General features: G+C 40.8%; 1 protein-coding gene across 2 annotated transcripts in view; it reads right to left on the reverse strand.

Annotated features, from left to right (window-relative positions):
• The window catches only part of LOC144786124 (acyl-coenzyme A synthetase ACSM3, mitochondrial-like), a 413,227-nt gene that overhangs the window by 158,631 nt on the left and 237,249 nt on the right, over nt 1-17,347 (reverse strand). Inside the window, exon 8 of one of the 2 annotated variants that reach the window (XM_078665091.1) lies at nt 16,569-16,692. The exons of the other annotated variant lie outside the window; for it this stretch is intronic. Within the exon in view, the coding sequence (XP_078521217.1) occupies nt 16,569-16,692 (124 nt within the window). The remainder of the gene's footprint in view (nt 1-16,568; nt 16,693-17,347) is intronic. 2 annotated transcript variants of the gene reach the window in all.

The following is a 17,347-nucleotide window of genomic DNA, read 5'->3' on the forward strand; positions in this document are numbered from 1 at the left end:
TTTTTAAATTCCTCCTTTTTTCCGAGAAGGTAATTTCACTGGAATATTTTTCCTAATCAAAAGACCCTTTAAATCTTAAAAAAATTATTTATCTCCTTATTTTCCCAAACTTATGATGATATCCTTTGCATTCAAAATCTAATATATTTGTTGTTAAAACATTTTGAACGAGAAGATTCCAATATTCTTTCCTTTCTCACCACTTATTTTTTCCAAAGTGATTCTTTAGTAATCAAATGTTTGATATCCTAAAAACTGTGATTAACAAAATATTTATATGACAGTATTTGTCATAATTTTGAATATTGTGACCTGAAATTATTTTAATTTATTGCAGTAATGCTTTGTATCTCACAATTAAATAAATATTCAAATGCCATAAAAAAGTCCATCCTTTTTCCTAACGATTTACATATATAATTTTTAATCATTTTTTAAATTTTAACCAAAAAAGTACATCTTTCTAAAGAAAAACTTCTTTGTTACACAAAACCTTAAACCATAATCGTTTTTCGGTAAAATATATGTTTATTAATTTTTTACGATCCCAACCTGTATATTTTTTTGTTATCATATATCACATCCTAACTATTATTCTTCTCACTATCTAAATCGAATAGTATCACATTCCAAAACTTATATTTTCTCAAAAAAATCCAAAAAATGTCTTTAAAGCAATACATCAAATGACTGCCTCAAAACGCGAAATACAATGTACAAAAAAGTAAAGCTTTGAAACGTAAAAAAACCACAAATCCAAAAAAAAAACGACTTTTTTTTTCCGTACAATTCGAAATAAACAGTTTTATTTATCAAACACCTTGTGCAAAGCAATCATTTTGGAAAAAACAAACAAACTATCCTATTTCTCCTCTTCAACTTGTCAATCAATAAACATATCTAAGTTTATTCAAACATTAAAACGTTCAAAATGTTTTCAAAACATCAAACATATATACCTATTTTCACTCTGTATTCATGACATTTTCTGTTACATAACCCGACGAAGACATATGCAAGTAATATGTTCGGTGACATGCTGAAAACAAACTTTAAACATCATTTAACAACTATCGCAACCTCTCCTTAATCTTTCATTACAATATATATGTTCAACAAAGTTTTTTAATTGGAAAAAAACTTTATAAAGTTTCCTGCCTGAGCGCAGATCAGCTTCCAGCTGCTTCCAGCAATCGATGCAATCCAAAATGGCCGCCGACGTCAACGTAAAGACGTCATCAAAATGTAACAAGATAAACAAAGGACTACTTATTATACATTATTAAATAAAATATATTATTTTATTTCACATGTTATTTGATGTTGTAAAATTATAAAAAAATATGAAGTATATTAATAAAAATATAAATTTTTATTAATTTTTTTAACAAAAATAAAACAATTTTGAAAAGAACGTCATTGTCTTTATACTTTTTTACTTCATTAATTTTACTATTTAATTATTTTATTCACTACGATAAATAATGTTTTTGTTCACTTACCTGTATACTGGTCTTGTTTTCATTTTCTCTCTCCTCCTTCTATTCTTTTTCGTCCTTACTAATCCATTGCGTTGATTACTATGGAGCGGTCATTGCAATAAACGAAGGACTAAACCTCCCATTGAAATCAATGTTAAACCGTGGGAAAAATTCCCAAAATGTTTTTAATTGTATGTGTATCATTTTGAAAAAAATATATATATTTTAAATAATTATTTAATAAATAAATATATATTTTAATAATAATTTTTTATTTAATATAATTATATAAAGTTAATTTTAAATATTTTAAATTAATAATCTTCATGAAATCATTAATCACTTCATTTAGTTAAAACAATTTTTTTTAAAAAATACCTGAGTATTAACTTTTGTTACATTAATACATGAGTATTATTAATATAATAATTAATTAATTATAAAGAAATAATTCTAATATATTTTTAAAAATTTACATTTAATAAAATAATATATTTTTAACAATTACATTTACTTAATTAATACATGAGTATTTTTGATTGTTATTTTAAACCTATTATCAACATTTATCCAATATATTATTTAATGATTTAATATAAAAATAATTAAAATAAATATTTCAAACAATTATGTTTTTTTAAAGATACCTGAGTATTAATTTTTATAATTTAAAAAAATAGTGTAATAATTAAAATGTTAAAATATATATTTAACAAATATGATTTAATTTATAATATTATTAACATTTATCTAACATTAACACCAACATTAAATTAAAAAAAATATATATTTATTACTGAAAATAAATACCTGAGTATTAATGCTTGTGATTTATTGTGATAACATTTATCCAATAAATAAAAAAATAATTATATTATATATTTAAAACAATTACTTTTTCTAAAAAGATACCGGAGTATTAATTTTTGTAATTTAAATAAATAGTTTAATAATTAAAATGTTAAAATATATATTTAACACATATGAATTAATTTATAATATTATTAACATTTATCTAACATTAACACCAACATTAAATTTAAATAATTAAATATTTATTACTGAAAATAAATACCTGAGTATTAATGCTTGTGATTTATTGTGATAACATTTATCCAATAAATAAAAAAATAATTATATTATATATTTAAATCAATTATTTTTTCTAAAAAGATACCTGAGTATTAATTTTTGTAATTTAAATAAATAGTTTAATAATAAAAAATTTAAAATATTTTTGTAATACATAGGAATTAAAATTTTATAATATTAACATTTATCTAAATTAACACCAACATTAAATTTAAATAATTAAATATTTTTAACTCAAAATAAAAACCTAAGTATTAATGCTTGTGATTAAAATCATTTTAACATTTTAGCAATTTAAAATTAAATATTTTTAATAAATATACAACATTTTTATTTTTAAACAATATTTAAAATTAATACATTTACGTTGTAATAACATGCGTTGTAATAACATGCGTTGTAATAGTTTTTGCGTTGTAAAATTTACGTTGTAATAGCACTGCGTTGTAATAGTTGCGTTGTAAAGGTCGTTTCCTGTTTCTAATAATATTTGGGCTTCTATGTGATGTTTTATTAGAGACCTCACATTAAGCAGCCCGCATCTCCAGGAATCCATGCGAACATAGTCTGACTATGGACCAGCAGTCTCTTCCCACTTAACTTCCCCTTTCCCATCTCCCATACGCCCTATGTCTCTAAGTTGATTACCTGTGTAATTATACTTGATAGAAGGAGCGTGGCTTCAGCACGAGGTGGAATGGGTCACTCGAGGGAGCTCCGCAAGCCAGATTCACCATCCGACTAATACCATGCACCACCGGCACCTGGGCTGATCAAGAACTTCATGGGATGGTGCCTAAGGACCTCGAGCAGAAGCGGGGAAGCTTTCATGCCCGGAACTGCTGCGGACCTGCCTGGATCGAAGATCGGGAGCTGAGCTGGATAGAAAATGGCGCCTGCCCGAGACTCAACTACTGAGGAGAGCTACTGCGGGAAAGTGATGTCGAAATGCGTGCCCTCAAGAGACTGACTCCAGTGGGGTGGGCCGTCTACTCAGAGATGAAGGAGCACTGTTGATGGTGAACCTTTGCGGTAACTAAGCTGCAGCCGGCACGTCAGAGGTGGCGCCCGGAACGGAGGAGCCCTGGGAGCCCGTGACTGCCGTGGTGCGTTCTATAGAAGCTGTCGGAGAGTGGCGGATGGACCCGCCCTGAGCGGAGCCTAATGCTCCTGAGGAACGTAAGGAGGTACAGTGAGTGGGGTGCGGGTCGCGTGCTGGGCCGTGTGTGGGTCGGGTGGCGCTGCCCCGTTTGGATGCCCCTGTACATTTACATGGCGGTATCGGGCGGGCCGGGATTGCCTGGTTCTCCGGGGCGCAGAGGTGCGGCACTCCCACGGTGGATAGAGGGCGCCTGTGCAGGTCCAACACTCTGCGGTGCAGGGCTCCGATTTGAGCGTACCAGTGCAGAAGCTGGCCTGTGCTCGCAGTTCGGCGGGCGTGGGGCGCTTTTGGAGCTCCCGGACTGCCGTAAGGGGGGGGCGGGGCGACACCTCATGTGCTCGAGGAGTTCCCGGCGTGAGTCATAAGCCTCCTGGGGGACGGACCATCCGTCAGCGCCAGACATTTTGCAGGGTGGTGGTGACCATATTTGCACGTGGCAGCAGCGTGACATAGAGGCAAGGACGAGCGGAATGTGTAAAGAAGCTGATAGGTGTGACTGGCTTTCACAATTAATCTGCCTTGAGAGGTGGTGCTCTTGTGGACCTGCATTATCGTGAATAAGGTGGCAGGGGTTGAGTGCAACACATTGTGTGTCTTTGAATACGCTTGCCCCCCTGGATCGTGGCAGAGTGCGCTTGTGGGGGCCTACAGAGGTATCTGACTGCTGGGGGATCCTGTGAGGCTGCTGATCGGGAGTGGAGCTGGGCCGCGCGCATGACAATAGGAACCACTGGGCCTGCGCACGATTGAAGGGGTGGACCGGGTACTGAACGGCACTTATAAAGTTACCACTATGGGAAAGTCTGACCCCAAAAAGTCCAAGCTACAGTTCGAGAACAAACGTAACATGCGCACCAGCGAAGCCATGGGTGACCAGGCCGGGTCACAGGGTGCCTCGGGGATGGTGGAGGACACGGAGGACGACACCAGAACTATCCTCTTGGAGTTGCGAGCTGGCATGAAGTTAATTGATAGTAAAATAGAGGTGCAGGAATTGGATTGTATGGGGCAAAGAAGAAGGTGGATAAACACGAGCACAGACTCGATGTTCTAGAAAATAGATTATCAGATAACCAGGACTTGCAGGCGGAGTCCCGGACTCAAATTCTACAAATGGAGAAGGTACTGGAGATTATAAAGGCAAAGAATGAGGACTTGGAAGCGCGCTCTAGGCGCAATAACCGTCGCATTATTGGCCTGCCTGAATCTACCGCCATTTCCAAAATGGAGACATTCATTGATGGGCAGCTGCGTGATCTGTTTGGCTCGGTGTTGTCCACAGTAATGATAGTTGAGAGAGCACACCGCTCCTTGGGATCTAGAACTCAACCGGGTGCACTACCTCGCCCGATAATTGCCTATTGAATTACGCAGACCGGGATGCTATCTGGAGGGAGGCTAGGGCTAGGGCCCCTGTGACCTATAAGGGGGACACTTTATCCTTTTTTCCCCGATTACACCCCAGGGGTGCAGGCAGCAGGGAGAGAGTTTGTGCCAGCGAAGAAATTACTGCAGGCCGCGACAGTGCCCTATGCAATGCTGTACCCGGCCAAACTGAAAATATCACAGAACGGACAGGCGCACTTCTTTACAGACTCAAAGTCAGCCCTAAAATTTTCAAAACACATTTGTAAATCCAGACCTCAGCAGGATGGGACAGAGGGCTCGTCAGCGGCATCCAACTTGGAAGAGACGGACTGATTTTGGTGACATCATTTTCATTTTGCTAGGCGCGGGCATTTTTTGTGGCTGAGTCAGAAACTAATGCTGATCTGATGTCATAGGTTGTTCCAGTAGTAGTGAGGGGATGCTTCCTTAAATATGGGTTACCTGTTCTCATGAGGTCATGTTAATTGTGCCTGGTCAGCATAGTAGTTGCTGGCCACATCTACTGTTGAATGCACACAGGTGTGCCACACAGTTGCAATCTGGCGATCTCACCACGGAGTGAGTGTTCGATGCCGTTCCTCTCCCCCTAGCGGGTGTTCCCCAATTGTTGCGTTGAATGGAAGATGGGGTTGGGGGTAGTTTTCGTTCTCGACCTAATTAGGAGGTTGGAGTGGGCGGGGGGAGAGGGGTGGGAAGTGTGGGGTATATGTTGTATTTTAATTTTGTAGCTGTTGCATTGAAGTCGACTGGAGTGAGAGCTGAAACCTTTGGTGAGATGATTAGGCGTGGTGGTGGCGTTGCCCTTCTACAGCCGTTTGAGTTAATGATAGGGTGGACAGGTGTTGCAAGGGGCTGAGAGATTTTGGCTGTTGACTTGGAATCTTAGAGGCCTCAACTCTCCTAAAAAAAGTAAGACCGGTACTAGCCTATCTGAATCGGCATGCCGTACATATAGCCTTATTGCAGGAAACACATTTAACTAAGAGAACAGAGCGAGGCTTTGCAGGGAGATGGGCGGGTTTTAAGCTGGCGGCCTCTTTTTCATCATATGCTAGAGGCACGATGTTACTGGTTAAACGGGGATTGGCATTTAAGTCCGTTCGTACATATGTTGATGAGGAGGGGATATGTGCAATGGTGCAAGCGAAACTGGGAGGTTTGTTGGTGACTACAATTAATATGTATGGACCCATTACAGATGACCCAGAGTGTTATTTGCGGTTGTATGCTGTATTGAGGAAATGGCCAGAGGCTGCTGTGATGGGGGGGATGGGAGGGGGGGGGGTGGCTGAACACTTACTTAAACCCTGAGCTGGATAAGTCTAACCCATTGTCCCACCGGACTCCTAAGGTAGCCAGATGTGTAAACTGTGTCATGGAAGAATTTGGGTTGAGTGATGTATGGAGAGTGAGGAACCCCCTTGTGAAAGAAGGGACACATGCGATGCCATCGCACAACAGTTGGTCGCGACTGGATTACTGGCTGTTGGGAGGGGAAGCCATAGACTGTGTGCGAGAGGTGGCCGACTTACCGCGAACGTTGTCGGATCACAATCCCGTGCAGTTAGACTTAGAGATCCCGACGGCCCTGCATCCTCCTTTTACATGGCAGCTGCGTTCCGAGGCACTACTTGACCAGATATATGAGAACACGGTGCGTGAGGCTATTGAACAATATTTTGCAATTAATAAGGGATCCATAGAAGAGGCCTCAACATTATGGGAGGCTTTTAAGGTCACACTCAGGGGGGGTATGCATTGGAACTGCAGCAGGGATTTTGAAAGATATCAGAGCGCAGCTTCATAAAATCGAGAATGCTCTTCGTGAACTGGAGCGTAGTTATGAAATGACTCCGGCGGATGACACATTGGCTCATATAAAAGAGTATGACGCATTGGCTGAAACTGAAGTAAAATACACATGGCGCGGCGATATGGAGAGGGGGGGGGAGGCCGGGGCGCACATTAGCGAACAAGATTAAATATCGCATGGAGCAACCGCACATAGATAAGATCACGGACCCACATGGGGGGAACATTATCATCTACTTGCCATTACAGAACAATTCCGAGAATTTTATGCCGATTTATACACATCCAAAGGGGGTGCAACGGCGGCTGAGTTAGAGGAATACCTAGAGGATGTGGCGTGCGCCTGGTTGTCAGATGCTCACAGGGAGTTTTTGTGTTTGCCTATAGAAGAGCAGGATATTAAGGCAGCTATATTAACACTTCCCAATGGAAAAGCCCCTGGGCCTGATGGCCTTACGGTGGTATTTTATAAGATATGTGCAGACCTACTTGCTCCCTATTTGCTGGAGATGTATGCTGAGGCACATGACTCCGGGAGACTGCCACCATCATTACGGCAGGCGTTAATAACTCTGCTCAAAAAGGACAAGCCCCCGGACAGATGTGACTCTTACCGCCCTTTGTCATTGATTAACATAGATGCCAAAATACTAGCTAAGATCTTAGCGGCTAAATTGCAACCCCTAATGACGAGCCTGTTGTTACCTGATCAGTCAGGTTTCATACCTGATAGAACCACGTCGCACAACCTTCAGACTATATTCTCCATGTTCTGTATACTTTAACCGAGTATGTCGGCTGCAGCTGTACTGCTGTAAGACAACCATCAGGGTCCGTATCGTACGGATTTTCCCTTGTTTTTCGTACAGATTCGCAATGATTCGGACGTATTTTTTTACTACGGATCGTACTACGCAATTCGGACGGATTTGTACGATTCGTACGGAAACGGCTACGAATTCGAATCGGTGCACGTATTTGTTTCCCGAATCGGAATCGACCCCTATATGTGCTCGGACTACTAAAACATGGAGAAATTGACTAATATCTGATTGGTGTGTTCAACTATTCTGTAAAGTAATAGTATACATTGTGGTAATACACCATTAATATGAAACCTGTCACATTTGGACTGAAGCACTTATGTGCCACCCTCCAGTGTGATAAACGAAAACATGGATTCAGACCTACCATTGTAGCCTGACTTCTGCAGTGCAACCTGTTAAAATAAGTCTTTTTGGGAAGGATAATCCTCACTTTTAAAGATTAGTAAACCACCCACATGTAGGCCTTGTAGACCACAAGGTAGGATGCATGGTATATCAAAGAGGAGCATGTCAAAAATTCATGTTATCATGTACCTATAGCGAAAAAGCCCAAAAAGCTACTTTCATTGTAGGAAGCCTAGTTATCCTATGTAGAAAATCAGAGTAAAGATTAAAATACTAATACTGCATCTCAGGAATGTGACTAGTAGAAAAATAGTTTAACAACTATTTTAATAGTAATTAAAAATCCAATTCAATGCTGAATTCAAGTATTAAGGAAAACTAACTTTAAAAAGTCACCTTTTCCCTCCTGAAATTCCTGGAGGCTAATTTGCATTAACTCTACAGCTTCTTCCAGTCTGTACTCAGACTTGGATAGGTGTGAATGAGGTGCGAAATTCTTCCCAGGAGGCAATAATAGGTTCACCTGAATGGCCAGAGATGACTCTGCACCATTCCACAGAATATTCAGAGTAGGAACTGTCTGCATCCTGTGACACCACACTGTCAAATCCCGCTTAAAAGGTCTGTTGAGCCACACGTAGCACTTCAAGCACACTTAAAATTGATAGAACAGGATGCCAAAACAATTCCTACGTATCCTCCATCTGGTTGCTGAAGGGACCTGCTTTTGTCCAACAAGACTTCTTCTGTCTCTTCTGTTGGCAGTACTGTGCTTGCTTCAAGCTGGAATTTAGTGTTACAAAAGAGAGGACACTGGCAATTACCCTGGGAAACCCCCACACCCCCAAGCCCATGTTTAGTGTAGCCGAATACCTTTGCCATCTGAAAAATGCCCCGACACATGTCATGTTGGGCCTGTTTGCAGCAATGCACACAGGACCTACTGAAAAAGTGGGTAGGAATGACCCTCTGACTTTTTCCCCATTGGTTAATGAGTGTCCAGGAGTCAAATCCCACCCACCAACTGGTGCCGGGCATACATGTGGCACCTCCAGGCACTCAATTAAGAACACTTCAGGACCTGTGGAGAAACACAAGAGAATTGGACTTTCTGTCTGTAAAACTGGACCTGCTACACTTGTACCCAGGCCAAATACGTGGACTTGAAAGGTCATTTGGTTGACCTCCTGGTGGCTTCAGGAACATTGCAAGCTGCACAAGGCCTTTTTCTTAAAGTGGCAATTTGAATAGGGGCAACTGCACATGGAATGGACTTTGCTACTGGTCTCTGCCTGATATACTTAGAGCCTCTAAGTGCTCTCTCCTCAGGTCCTAGGAGCCTTAGAAGTGTACTCCTGTGGTAGGCTGGGACTTGAAACACTAAGAGCTTGATTTAGAGTTTGACGCCAGTCATGGCGGTTCTTTTAGATGCATTGAAAGTTTAACAGCTCTGTCAACATGATGGAACCATGCAGAAAACTTGCAATTTTTTTGTCTTTTGGAATAAAAACAGTGACCCCATCGCCATTGGAGTTTCCTCCCATGGTGTGGGGGTCATTTTACAGTTTTCACTGTCCCTCACCTGTCCATTCGTCCACCCACTCAAATAGGGTGCCCAGACAAATGGCCAAACGTCCGACCGCCCTTACTCCATCAGGTAGTCAGACGTTTATGTCGGCAGCGGAGATGGAGTAGTCTCCACTGCTGACATACCGAAGGCCCACCTGACTCTAAATGAGCATGGCAGACCTTCAGTTTGGCAGAGAGGGTACTCGGTCGCCGCTGAACTCCGCCAAGCTATAAATAGGCCCCTAAGTCAGAAGCTAAACTTGTGACCATGACACACCCGATTGGTGTACCCGACCTGCGTTAAATCGCAGTCAAATTAAAATATTGCCTTGGTTCCAGTCTACCACAATTATTGAGTATACTTGGTGCTTTGTGCTTTTTCACAATATTTTTACTTAGAACTTCAAAGATTCATATCTACGGTCTCCCTACTGGATTTTTGTTATTTGGTGTCATCTTGTTTATTACAATTTGCTCTATTTTGCTAATTTGACTTGGGAATTCTATTTGTTTTCGTTCTGACTTTATTACTGTTTTGGTGCTACATAAATACTTTACACATTGCCCTAAGTGAAGCCTGTCTGCTCAGTGCCAATTGTACATGGGGTTGAGCTCAATTTAATTTAGTATCTTTAAGGTTTTACCCTGACAAGAGTTGTGATTAGTCGCTCACCCCAGATCTTAATCCAGTGTTTTACAACCATTTATAGTCCACATAATTTAACAAGCATTGGCAATGCTATTAGGTCTAAGTTTATGAATAAAAGTGCTTTTTGTGCCTTTGATGGGCTTAGGCACTCAATAAGTTATTGTCAAGGATCTTTGCACTCTTGCATTGATTAATCCATCCACTAACTTATTCTTGTATTCACCCTCTGACCCAATCGCAATAAAACACATACAAATTCAACAATTTAAACCAGATAAATTAAAAGGTTACAAGTAGAAAAAAGAAAAACATGCTGCTGTCTAAACTTGGCAGGCATATGCTAGCAATAACAAAAATAAATCTAGCAGCGGGGGTCCATCTGGTGTACTATTGTGAATTGTCTATTGTTGTTTTAAAGTTTAGCGTGGCTGTCACATATAGAAGTGTTGGCCATCTTGAAATGGTAAAACAAAGATCCATAATGGTCAACAACATTCCATATTGGTCTCCTGGTTTAGAGAAAGTGTCAAAGTGGAATGGGGTGCACAGCAGATGAAATGAGGAGCAAGCAGGTGACCCGTTAGCACTGCTCGGAAATCTGCAGTATCCTCTTAAGAAACATTAAAATAAAAAGAAAAGAAGCAGAGAAATCAAAAGGCAACTATAAATGAAGAAAACTGAAAACTATAGGAATGGACAACGAGTCCCGACACTGAAGATAAGTCATTTTCAAGGAGATGTACACATGTGATCAGATAATACTGTCATTTACAGGACAAGAGAGCCACTGACCGATGTGGGCTGAACTACTGAACCATTACCTTTTGCAGTACGCTCTTACTGGATGGAGGTGGAGTGTACAATACACTCAGATAGACCAGTGGCAGAAAGAGGGGGGGTGGGGGGGTGGGGGGGGGGGTGGGGGGGAAGGGGGGAGGAGAGAGAGAGAAAAAAATATATATATATACAAGGTCCCAAATCATGAAGGTCACCTACCTACCAGCATGCCAACTGTAATATTAGAGGGGTTGTTGAAATCTCGTCATGGCTATCGATTGAAAGGCAGGAAGAGTCAGTATCAAGATTACCGGCAGTCGGTCAAAATTAGCAGTGTGGCAATTCATGGAAGAGGGGACTTTGAGATATAATTCACCACATGTTATTTGCTCCACGTTTTTATTACAGCGTGATTTTTTATAGTTAAAACAAAAATACTTTTGTAATTGATTTTATATTTAGAGTGAAATTCAGGTGAAACACTCTGAGTGTTTTGGTGTTAAAAAAAAAGAATTGCAATGTGATTGACCTCGCATAGAGGCGACATATGTATTGTATGTTTAGATTTATTTTACCCGGACAACAAATGTCAAATATGATTATGGTGATGCAATATGTGCTTTGCACAGTTGTTTTAAATCATTGATCATGGCCTTCACAATGATGACAATGCATACATTTAACAGCAAGGGGTTCAATGCCACATACGCCTATTTTTTTTTTCTTTCATTACAAGATCATTTCCAACTAGCACTGGCAGTGAAGCATATTTATTTTCAGGTGGATATATACGTGTTCAGAAAATGCTGTCATTTATAGAGCAAAAGAGCCAATAACTGATGTGAAAGAAAAATTGCTCCATAGAGTGTACTGTCATAGCATGAAAGGGAGTGTAAATGACTCCTAATCAGAACAAAATATAGAAAAGAACTGACCCATAGGAAATGTTCAAGGGCCCACAAAAACCTGATGACAGCCTAAAACAAAGCCCAAATGACAGGGCCAAGAGTGTGGCTTGCAGAAAAGCATAGACAAGTGGTGATGGTTGCACATAAAAAAGAAATCCAGGAACAGGTATGGAACAACCTTGAACAGATAAGTATGTTAAATAATAGTACGAAGTTATGGGATATAATGAATAGGCCAATCTTTGCGGGGACTAGGACTAAAGTCACAGATTGCACTATTTCCGCTGAAGTTTGGGTGAGACACTTCCAGGGCATGTATGGCTTGGAAATGCTTGAGGATCCTAACCCCATTCAGGTCACCCCAAAAGAAGAGTGTACTTTAATGATGGATGGAATACTGAATAGATCAGGCATTCACAAGAGATCTGGGTTAAATTCATCGTTCTTTTTCTCACCATGCCACCCCAGTTTAGACCCAGCCATAGGCAAATCAGTCTTGACTCTGCTCCTCATGGGAACAGTCAAGCCCGAACTTCCGACTCAGGTCCTCCCTAGACCGGAAGCAAGCATCCTGGGACAGATTTTGTGGTATTACCCCTTATCAGCCAGGCCAGTTTGAATCCAGAGGCACAGTGAGCAAGGGGCCCACGTTTGGGCATACCCATCCCACTTAAGGCGAAAAGTGCTACGCAAACAAATAATGGATGGAATGCTGAATAAATCATACATTCAACCCCAGTCAAGAGATCTGGGTTAAATCCACTGTTGTTTTGCTCACCATGCCACCCCAGTTTAGACCTAGCCATATGCAAATCAGATGGATTTAGGATCAGAGCATTGTACTGGGGTGAATGTTTGACAATGTTCAGCTTTCTGTCCATCAATTGTTGTTTTTGCATTTTTCACCCCGAGTGGGACGGGTATACCCAGACGTGGATCCTGTGCTCTCCATGCCACTGGAGTCAGGCTAGCCTGGCTAATGTGGGGTGAAACCCCGAAAATAGTCCTAGGATGCTTGATTCCAGTCCAGGAAGGACCAGGCCTGGCAGTTCGGGTGGAACTGTTCCCATGGGGATCAGGGTCAAGACTAATTTGCACATGTCTGAGTTTAAACTGGAATGGCATGGGGAGAAAAAAAACTATGGATTTAGGCCTAGATCTCTGTATTGGGTTGAATGTTTGACATTGTTCAGTTTCCTGTCCATCAATTGTTCTTTTTTAACAGATTTTGCACACTGTAATAACAATCCCCCCTTGAAAACATATTGTAGCAGCTTTGAGGCAAGAGATATGTAGCAGCTTCGAGGCAAGATGGCGGACACGCCAGTGACCGAGTGAGACAGGCTGTGCTTGCTCTCCGCTACTAAATCCCCTCTATAACCTCCTGGCGGCTATTGAAAGTGAAGCATACTGCTGGAACGCCGTCGTAGCACTGGTCAATGCTTTGGTTCTTGCTACATTTGTATCGGAAAGGATTCCGGTGGTATCCGCATTCAGCACTTCACCGCGGGTGTTGGTCGAGCTGTGGTGCGTTTGATCCACGGCGGCGAGAGGTGGAGATTGCAGTCGTAGCTGCGGTTCAGTCAGAGGGTCTATCGGAAAACCAGGATCGGAACGTGCAGCCAGCAATGGCACCAAAGAATGCCAGCGCCAAGGGCCCTAAGACTCGGGCGGCAGCTGCCGCCACTTCGACCCCCCGTACATGCCTTAGCCTGTGCTGGTAAAGTATGTACCGGTGCTGCTGGTGTATTGCAGGAAAAGGCTATTCCTCCTTCGGGGGCCACCGGGACTGCTGAAGGTGCCGTTGTGAATTTAAAAGTTCTTGGGATCTTTAAAAAAAAAAAGCAGCAAATAAAATACTATTTATCTCTCTCCTAACAGGGCTTAACAAGGGTTTTACAGTACACATCTAAACTCCTGGTTTGTCAGAGGGGGTAATCAACACAAAAACTCTTGCCTACTTAAGTAATATGTTTTTTTTTTTAAATGTAAAAAAAGCTAGTTGTATGCTTTAATACCAAGTAATATCAATCGACCCGTAAATCCTTATTGACTTAAACACATGATTTTCACAATCTATATACCAGGCCTAATGTCTTTATTATACCTTTTCATTATAAACAAACCGGCCTATAGTCTTTATCATTGGCTTTTCACCATAACCAACTCAAGCCTACTGTACTTTATGTAAGCTTTCCACAAGGCAAGCATCCAGCATACAGTCAGAAAAGTACAAATGTACCCAAAATTACAGTTGGCAAATCTAAAAACGATCTCTCTTAAGACAGCCTAATATAGCCTTATAGCTCGCCGTAGCAGGCTATACTGGCTATTAAAGGCCTGCTCCAGCGTTAAAGGCCTGAGCCGAAGGAGAGGGACTTTAACAAGGGAGCGGGACTTTAATAGCCTGTATAGCCCAGCTACAAACGGCTATAAGGCTATTAGAACATTCTGCCACTATAGGGCAGAATGTTCTAACAAATAAAACAAAGGCTTCTCGGAGTTCGAGGGGTTAAAATCCCCTCGGGCTCCGAGAGGCCTTTGTGAAAACAACATTGGAATTTTGCTTTGCAGGCCTTTACTGGCCCGTTGAAGCTCGGAGCACTCCCTTGTCTTCAATGGAGTACTCCACATGCCAATGTTCTAATAATTATTATTGCACTGCGTATCTTCTAGCTCCACAGTTTGTCCGAGTGGATCACCCAAACCCTTGCCACTACAGTTATCTGAAATTCCATGTAATAAAATAACCTGCCTGTTGTCTTTAGCACATCATTTTCACAATAAGTATGTCAAGCTTACAAGCTTTGTTATAATGTTTCAATCTAAATAGATCAAACTTATGAAATCTGGCATGACTTTTTCAAATAAACCGAAAAGGTCTATACCCTTTACTATTGGCTTTACAACTGACCCATTCCTGTTCCCATTCAGATGGACATTCCTCAGCTCACCTCAACTTAATTATATATGTCTGTACTGACAGCTATAAGCAGGAGCAGTGGTGGATGTTCTGCTGAACCTATCACCACCAAAGTAAGCTCTCCTATTGCAAAGAGAGCTACTTTGGAGACGACGTTAACTCAAAAAGTTGTGGGTTTGCACCACCATTCTTGCACATCACCAAGATCTGCCTCATTGATGGGTGGAAATACTACCAGCAAAACCCTAAATTATGCTGTTAAGTATCCTCTTGTGATTTCAGTACAACTTTATTCCCAAGTAAGGCCAGTGTGCAAGTGCATGCAATCCTACAGCAGTATAGAAACGGCTAGCTGGAGATCCTACCTACAGACCTAGTGCGGGATTAAGTTCTGGGCAGTACTGGAAAAGCATATTATCGCTAAGCAAGTATTAGTTTTGGTGGCACATCCATTAGGGAGGAACTTCCACCTTGGATTCCCCACCACAATTAGCACTTCCTGAAGAAATCAGGAAATGCTCCGTCATCAAGCACGTCTTGAAACAAGCCCTGAAAGTACACTGGTCCCGCCATTATTTTCATAGTTTCTTCTTTTGCTCTGTCTCTCAATGTGCTTTAAGCTGAGGGCAATGCTTTATTTGTGAAGTTAGCCACACCACTGACACTACAAATAATCATCGGAAGAAAAATGTATTTATGTATGATCATGTACTTACAGTGATCTTAAATCTCCTCACGGTGTTTAAAAACCTTAGATGTTGGTTGACGTGCTTCGTTCTGGATAAATATTAAAGAGATTTTTCTTTTACGGTATTTACCAAAGTACGTTTGTTACAGTCAGCGGAAACCAGCACGGATCGAGGTCGGGGGACTGGGGCGGGAGGGGTATGAGGACGTGGGGGAAGCAGGCAGCAAAAAAAACAAAATAAAAACTACCTTCTCGCCGCGTCTCTCCTCCTTAGTCCTCCCTCGCTGACCTGAACAACAGTAAGCATACCCAGGCTCCCAGTCAGCCAATCACAATGCTGTTTTAGCAGTGTTGTGATTGGTCTGAGCGCCGTTTTTCAGCACTCCGAAGCTGACTGGGAGCCTAGGCATGTTCTCCATGCAGGTTGTAATGCAGTCTGCATGGAGAACATGCAAAGTGCACAAGACTGTTTTGGGCGGCCTGAGAGGGCCGGCCAAGGAGTCAATGCGCACTTAGGAGGGTGCTAGTACTCCTCCCCTGCCTCTTCCCCCTCATGCAAAGCTGCAGAAAATAGTAGGAGAAAATAAATTATAATAATACGAATTAAATATCATTTTGTTTTCTCTTTATTTCACTGCTAAAAAGCAATGTTGCGATGCTCCTCTGCCTTAGCGGAGGAGCCATCACTGGTTACAGTGGCTCTATCTCACCCCTGTCAGTGTCTCTTTTCAGCAAATGTCACATTCTCATTGGCCTGGCTGGTAAATGATTTGTAGAATCCTTGAAAGGAGTTAAAGTTGTAATTAGGAATTTATCTACGTTCATCGTTACAAGAAAGATATAGGAACATTCATTGCTTCAATGCAGCGTTGTAGTGCATTGTCTGTGGCTGCTGTTAATACTATCAACTTGTCAAGCCCCAAAATATACAAACAACAAAACATACTGTCTCTGTCTGCCCGTAGCCTTCATAAATGTCCAGCCCAGTATGAGTCTTCCACTCTTCCACCACTTGAGGGTTGATGGGCTCGCCTGCACTCACACAGTGTTTTAAACTCTTGAGCTGGTATCTGAATAATAATTTGAAAATAAGGCAATCTTAGGTGTGGGTGATAAGACCACTTTTTCAGAGTTCCTTGTTACAAGTTTTGTATTACCAAATATATATATATATATATATATATGCATGTATTGCTGTGCACTACAAGAATTTAGAACCCATTTAGGTGAGTGATCACCTAGACAACCTCACACCAATAAGGACTACGTGTTATGTCACGTGATCTTCTAACTTCTTTGTTATTGACAGTAGTAACTACAATACGTTTTCTAAGCTCTGCAAAGCGTATAATATATTTTTTCAAATTTAATGCAAAACACATGGAGGGAATATAAGCAATATCTCAGTGTAAAGGGGAACTCAATCCATGGTGGTATACTTTTTGACACATGTACTTTCATAATTAGAGATATTTTGTGTAAATTGACTAAACGTATAAATATGCAATCTGGATTTTATCAATGTTTTTAAAAAGTGTAGTTAAATGTAGGAAAACAATTTTAATGTGATGATTTTTAACTTTACAGTAAGTAAATTATGTAATTAGGGGTGCATCACAATTCATTTTTATAAAAAATGTTAGAATTGTAACTCGATTTAATGCATTGCTGTACTTTCATGATTTTTCTGATGGAAAATAAAAAAAGCTTTGTTTGATTTGATTT

The sequence above is a fragment of the Lissotriton helveticus genome, chromosome 10 (assembly GCF_964261635.1).
Source record: "Lissotriton helveticus chromosome 10, aLisHel1.1, whole genome shotgun sequence".
NCBI classification, from domain to species: Eukaryota; Metazoa; Chordata; class Amphibia; order Caudata; family Salamandridae; genus Lissotriton; species Lissotriton helveticus.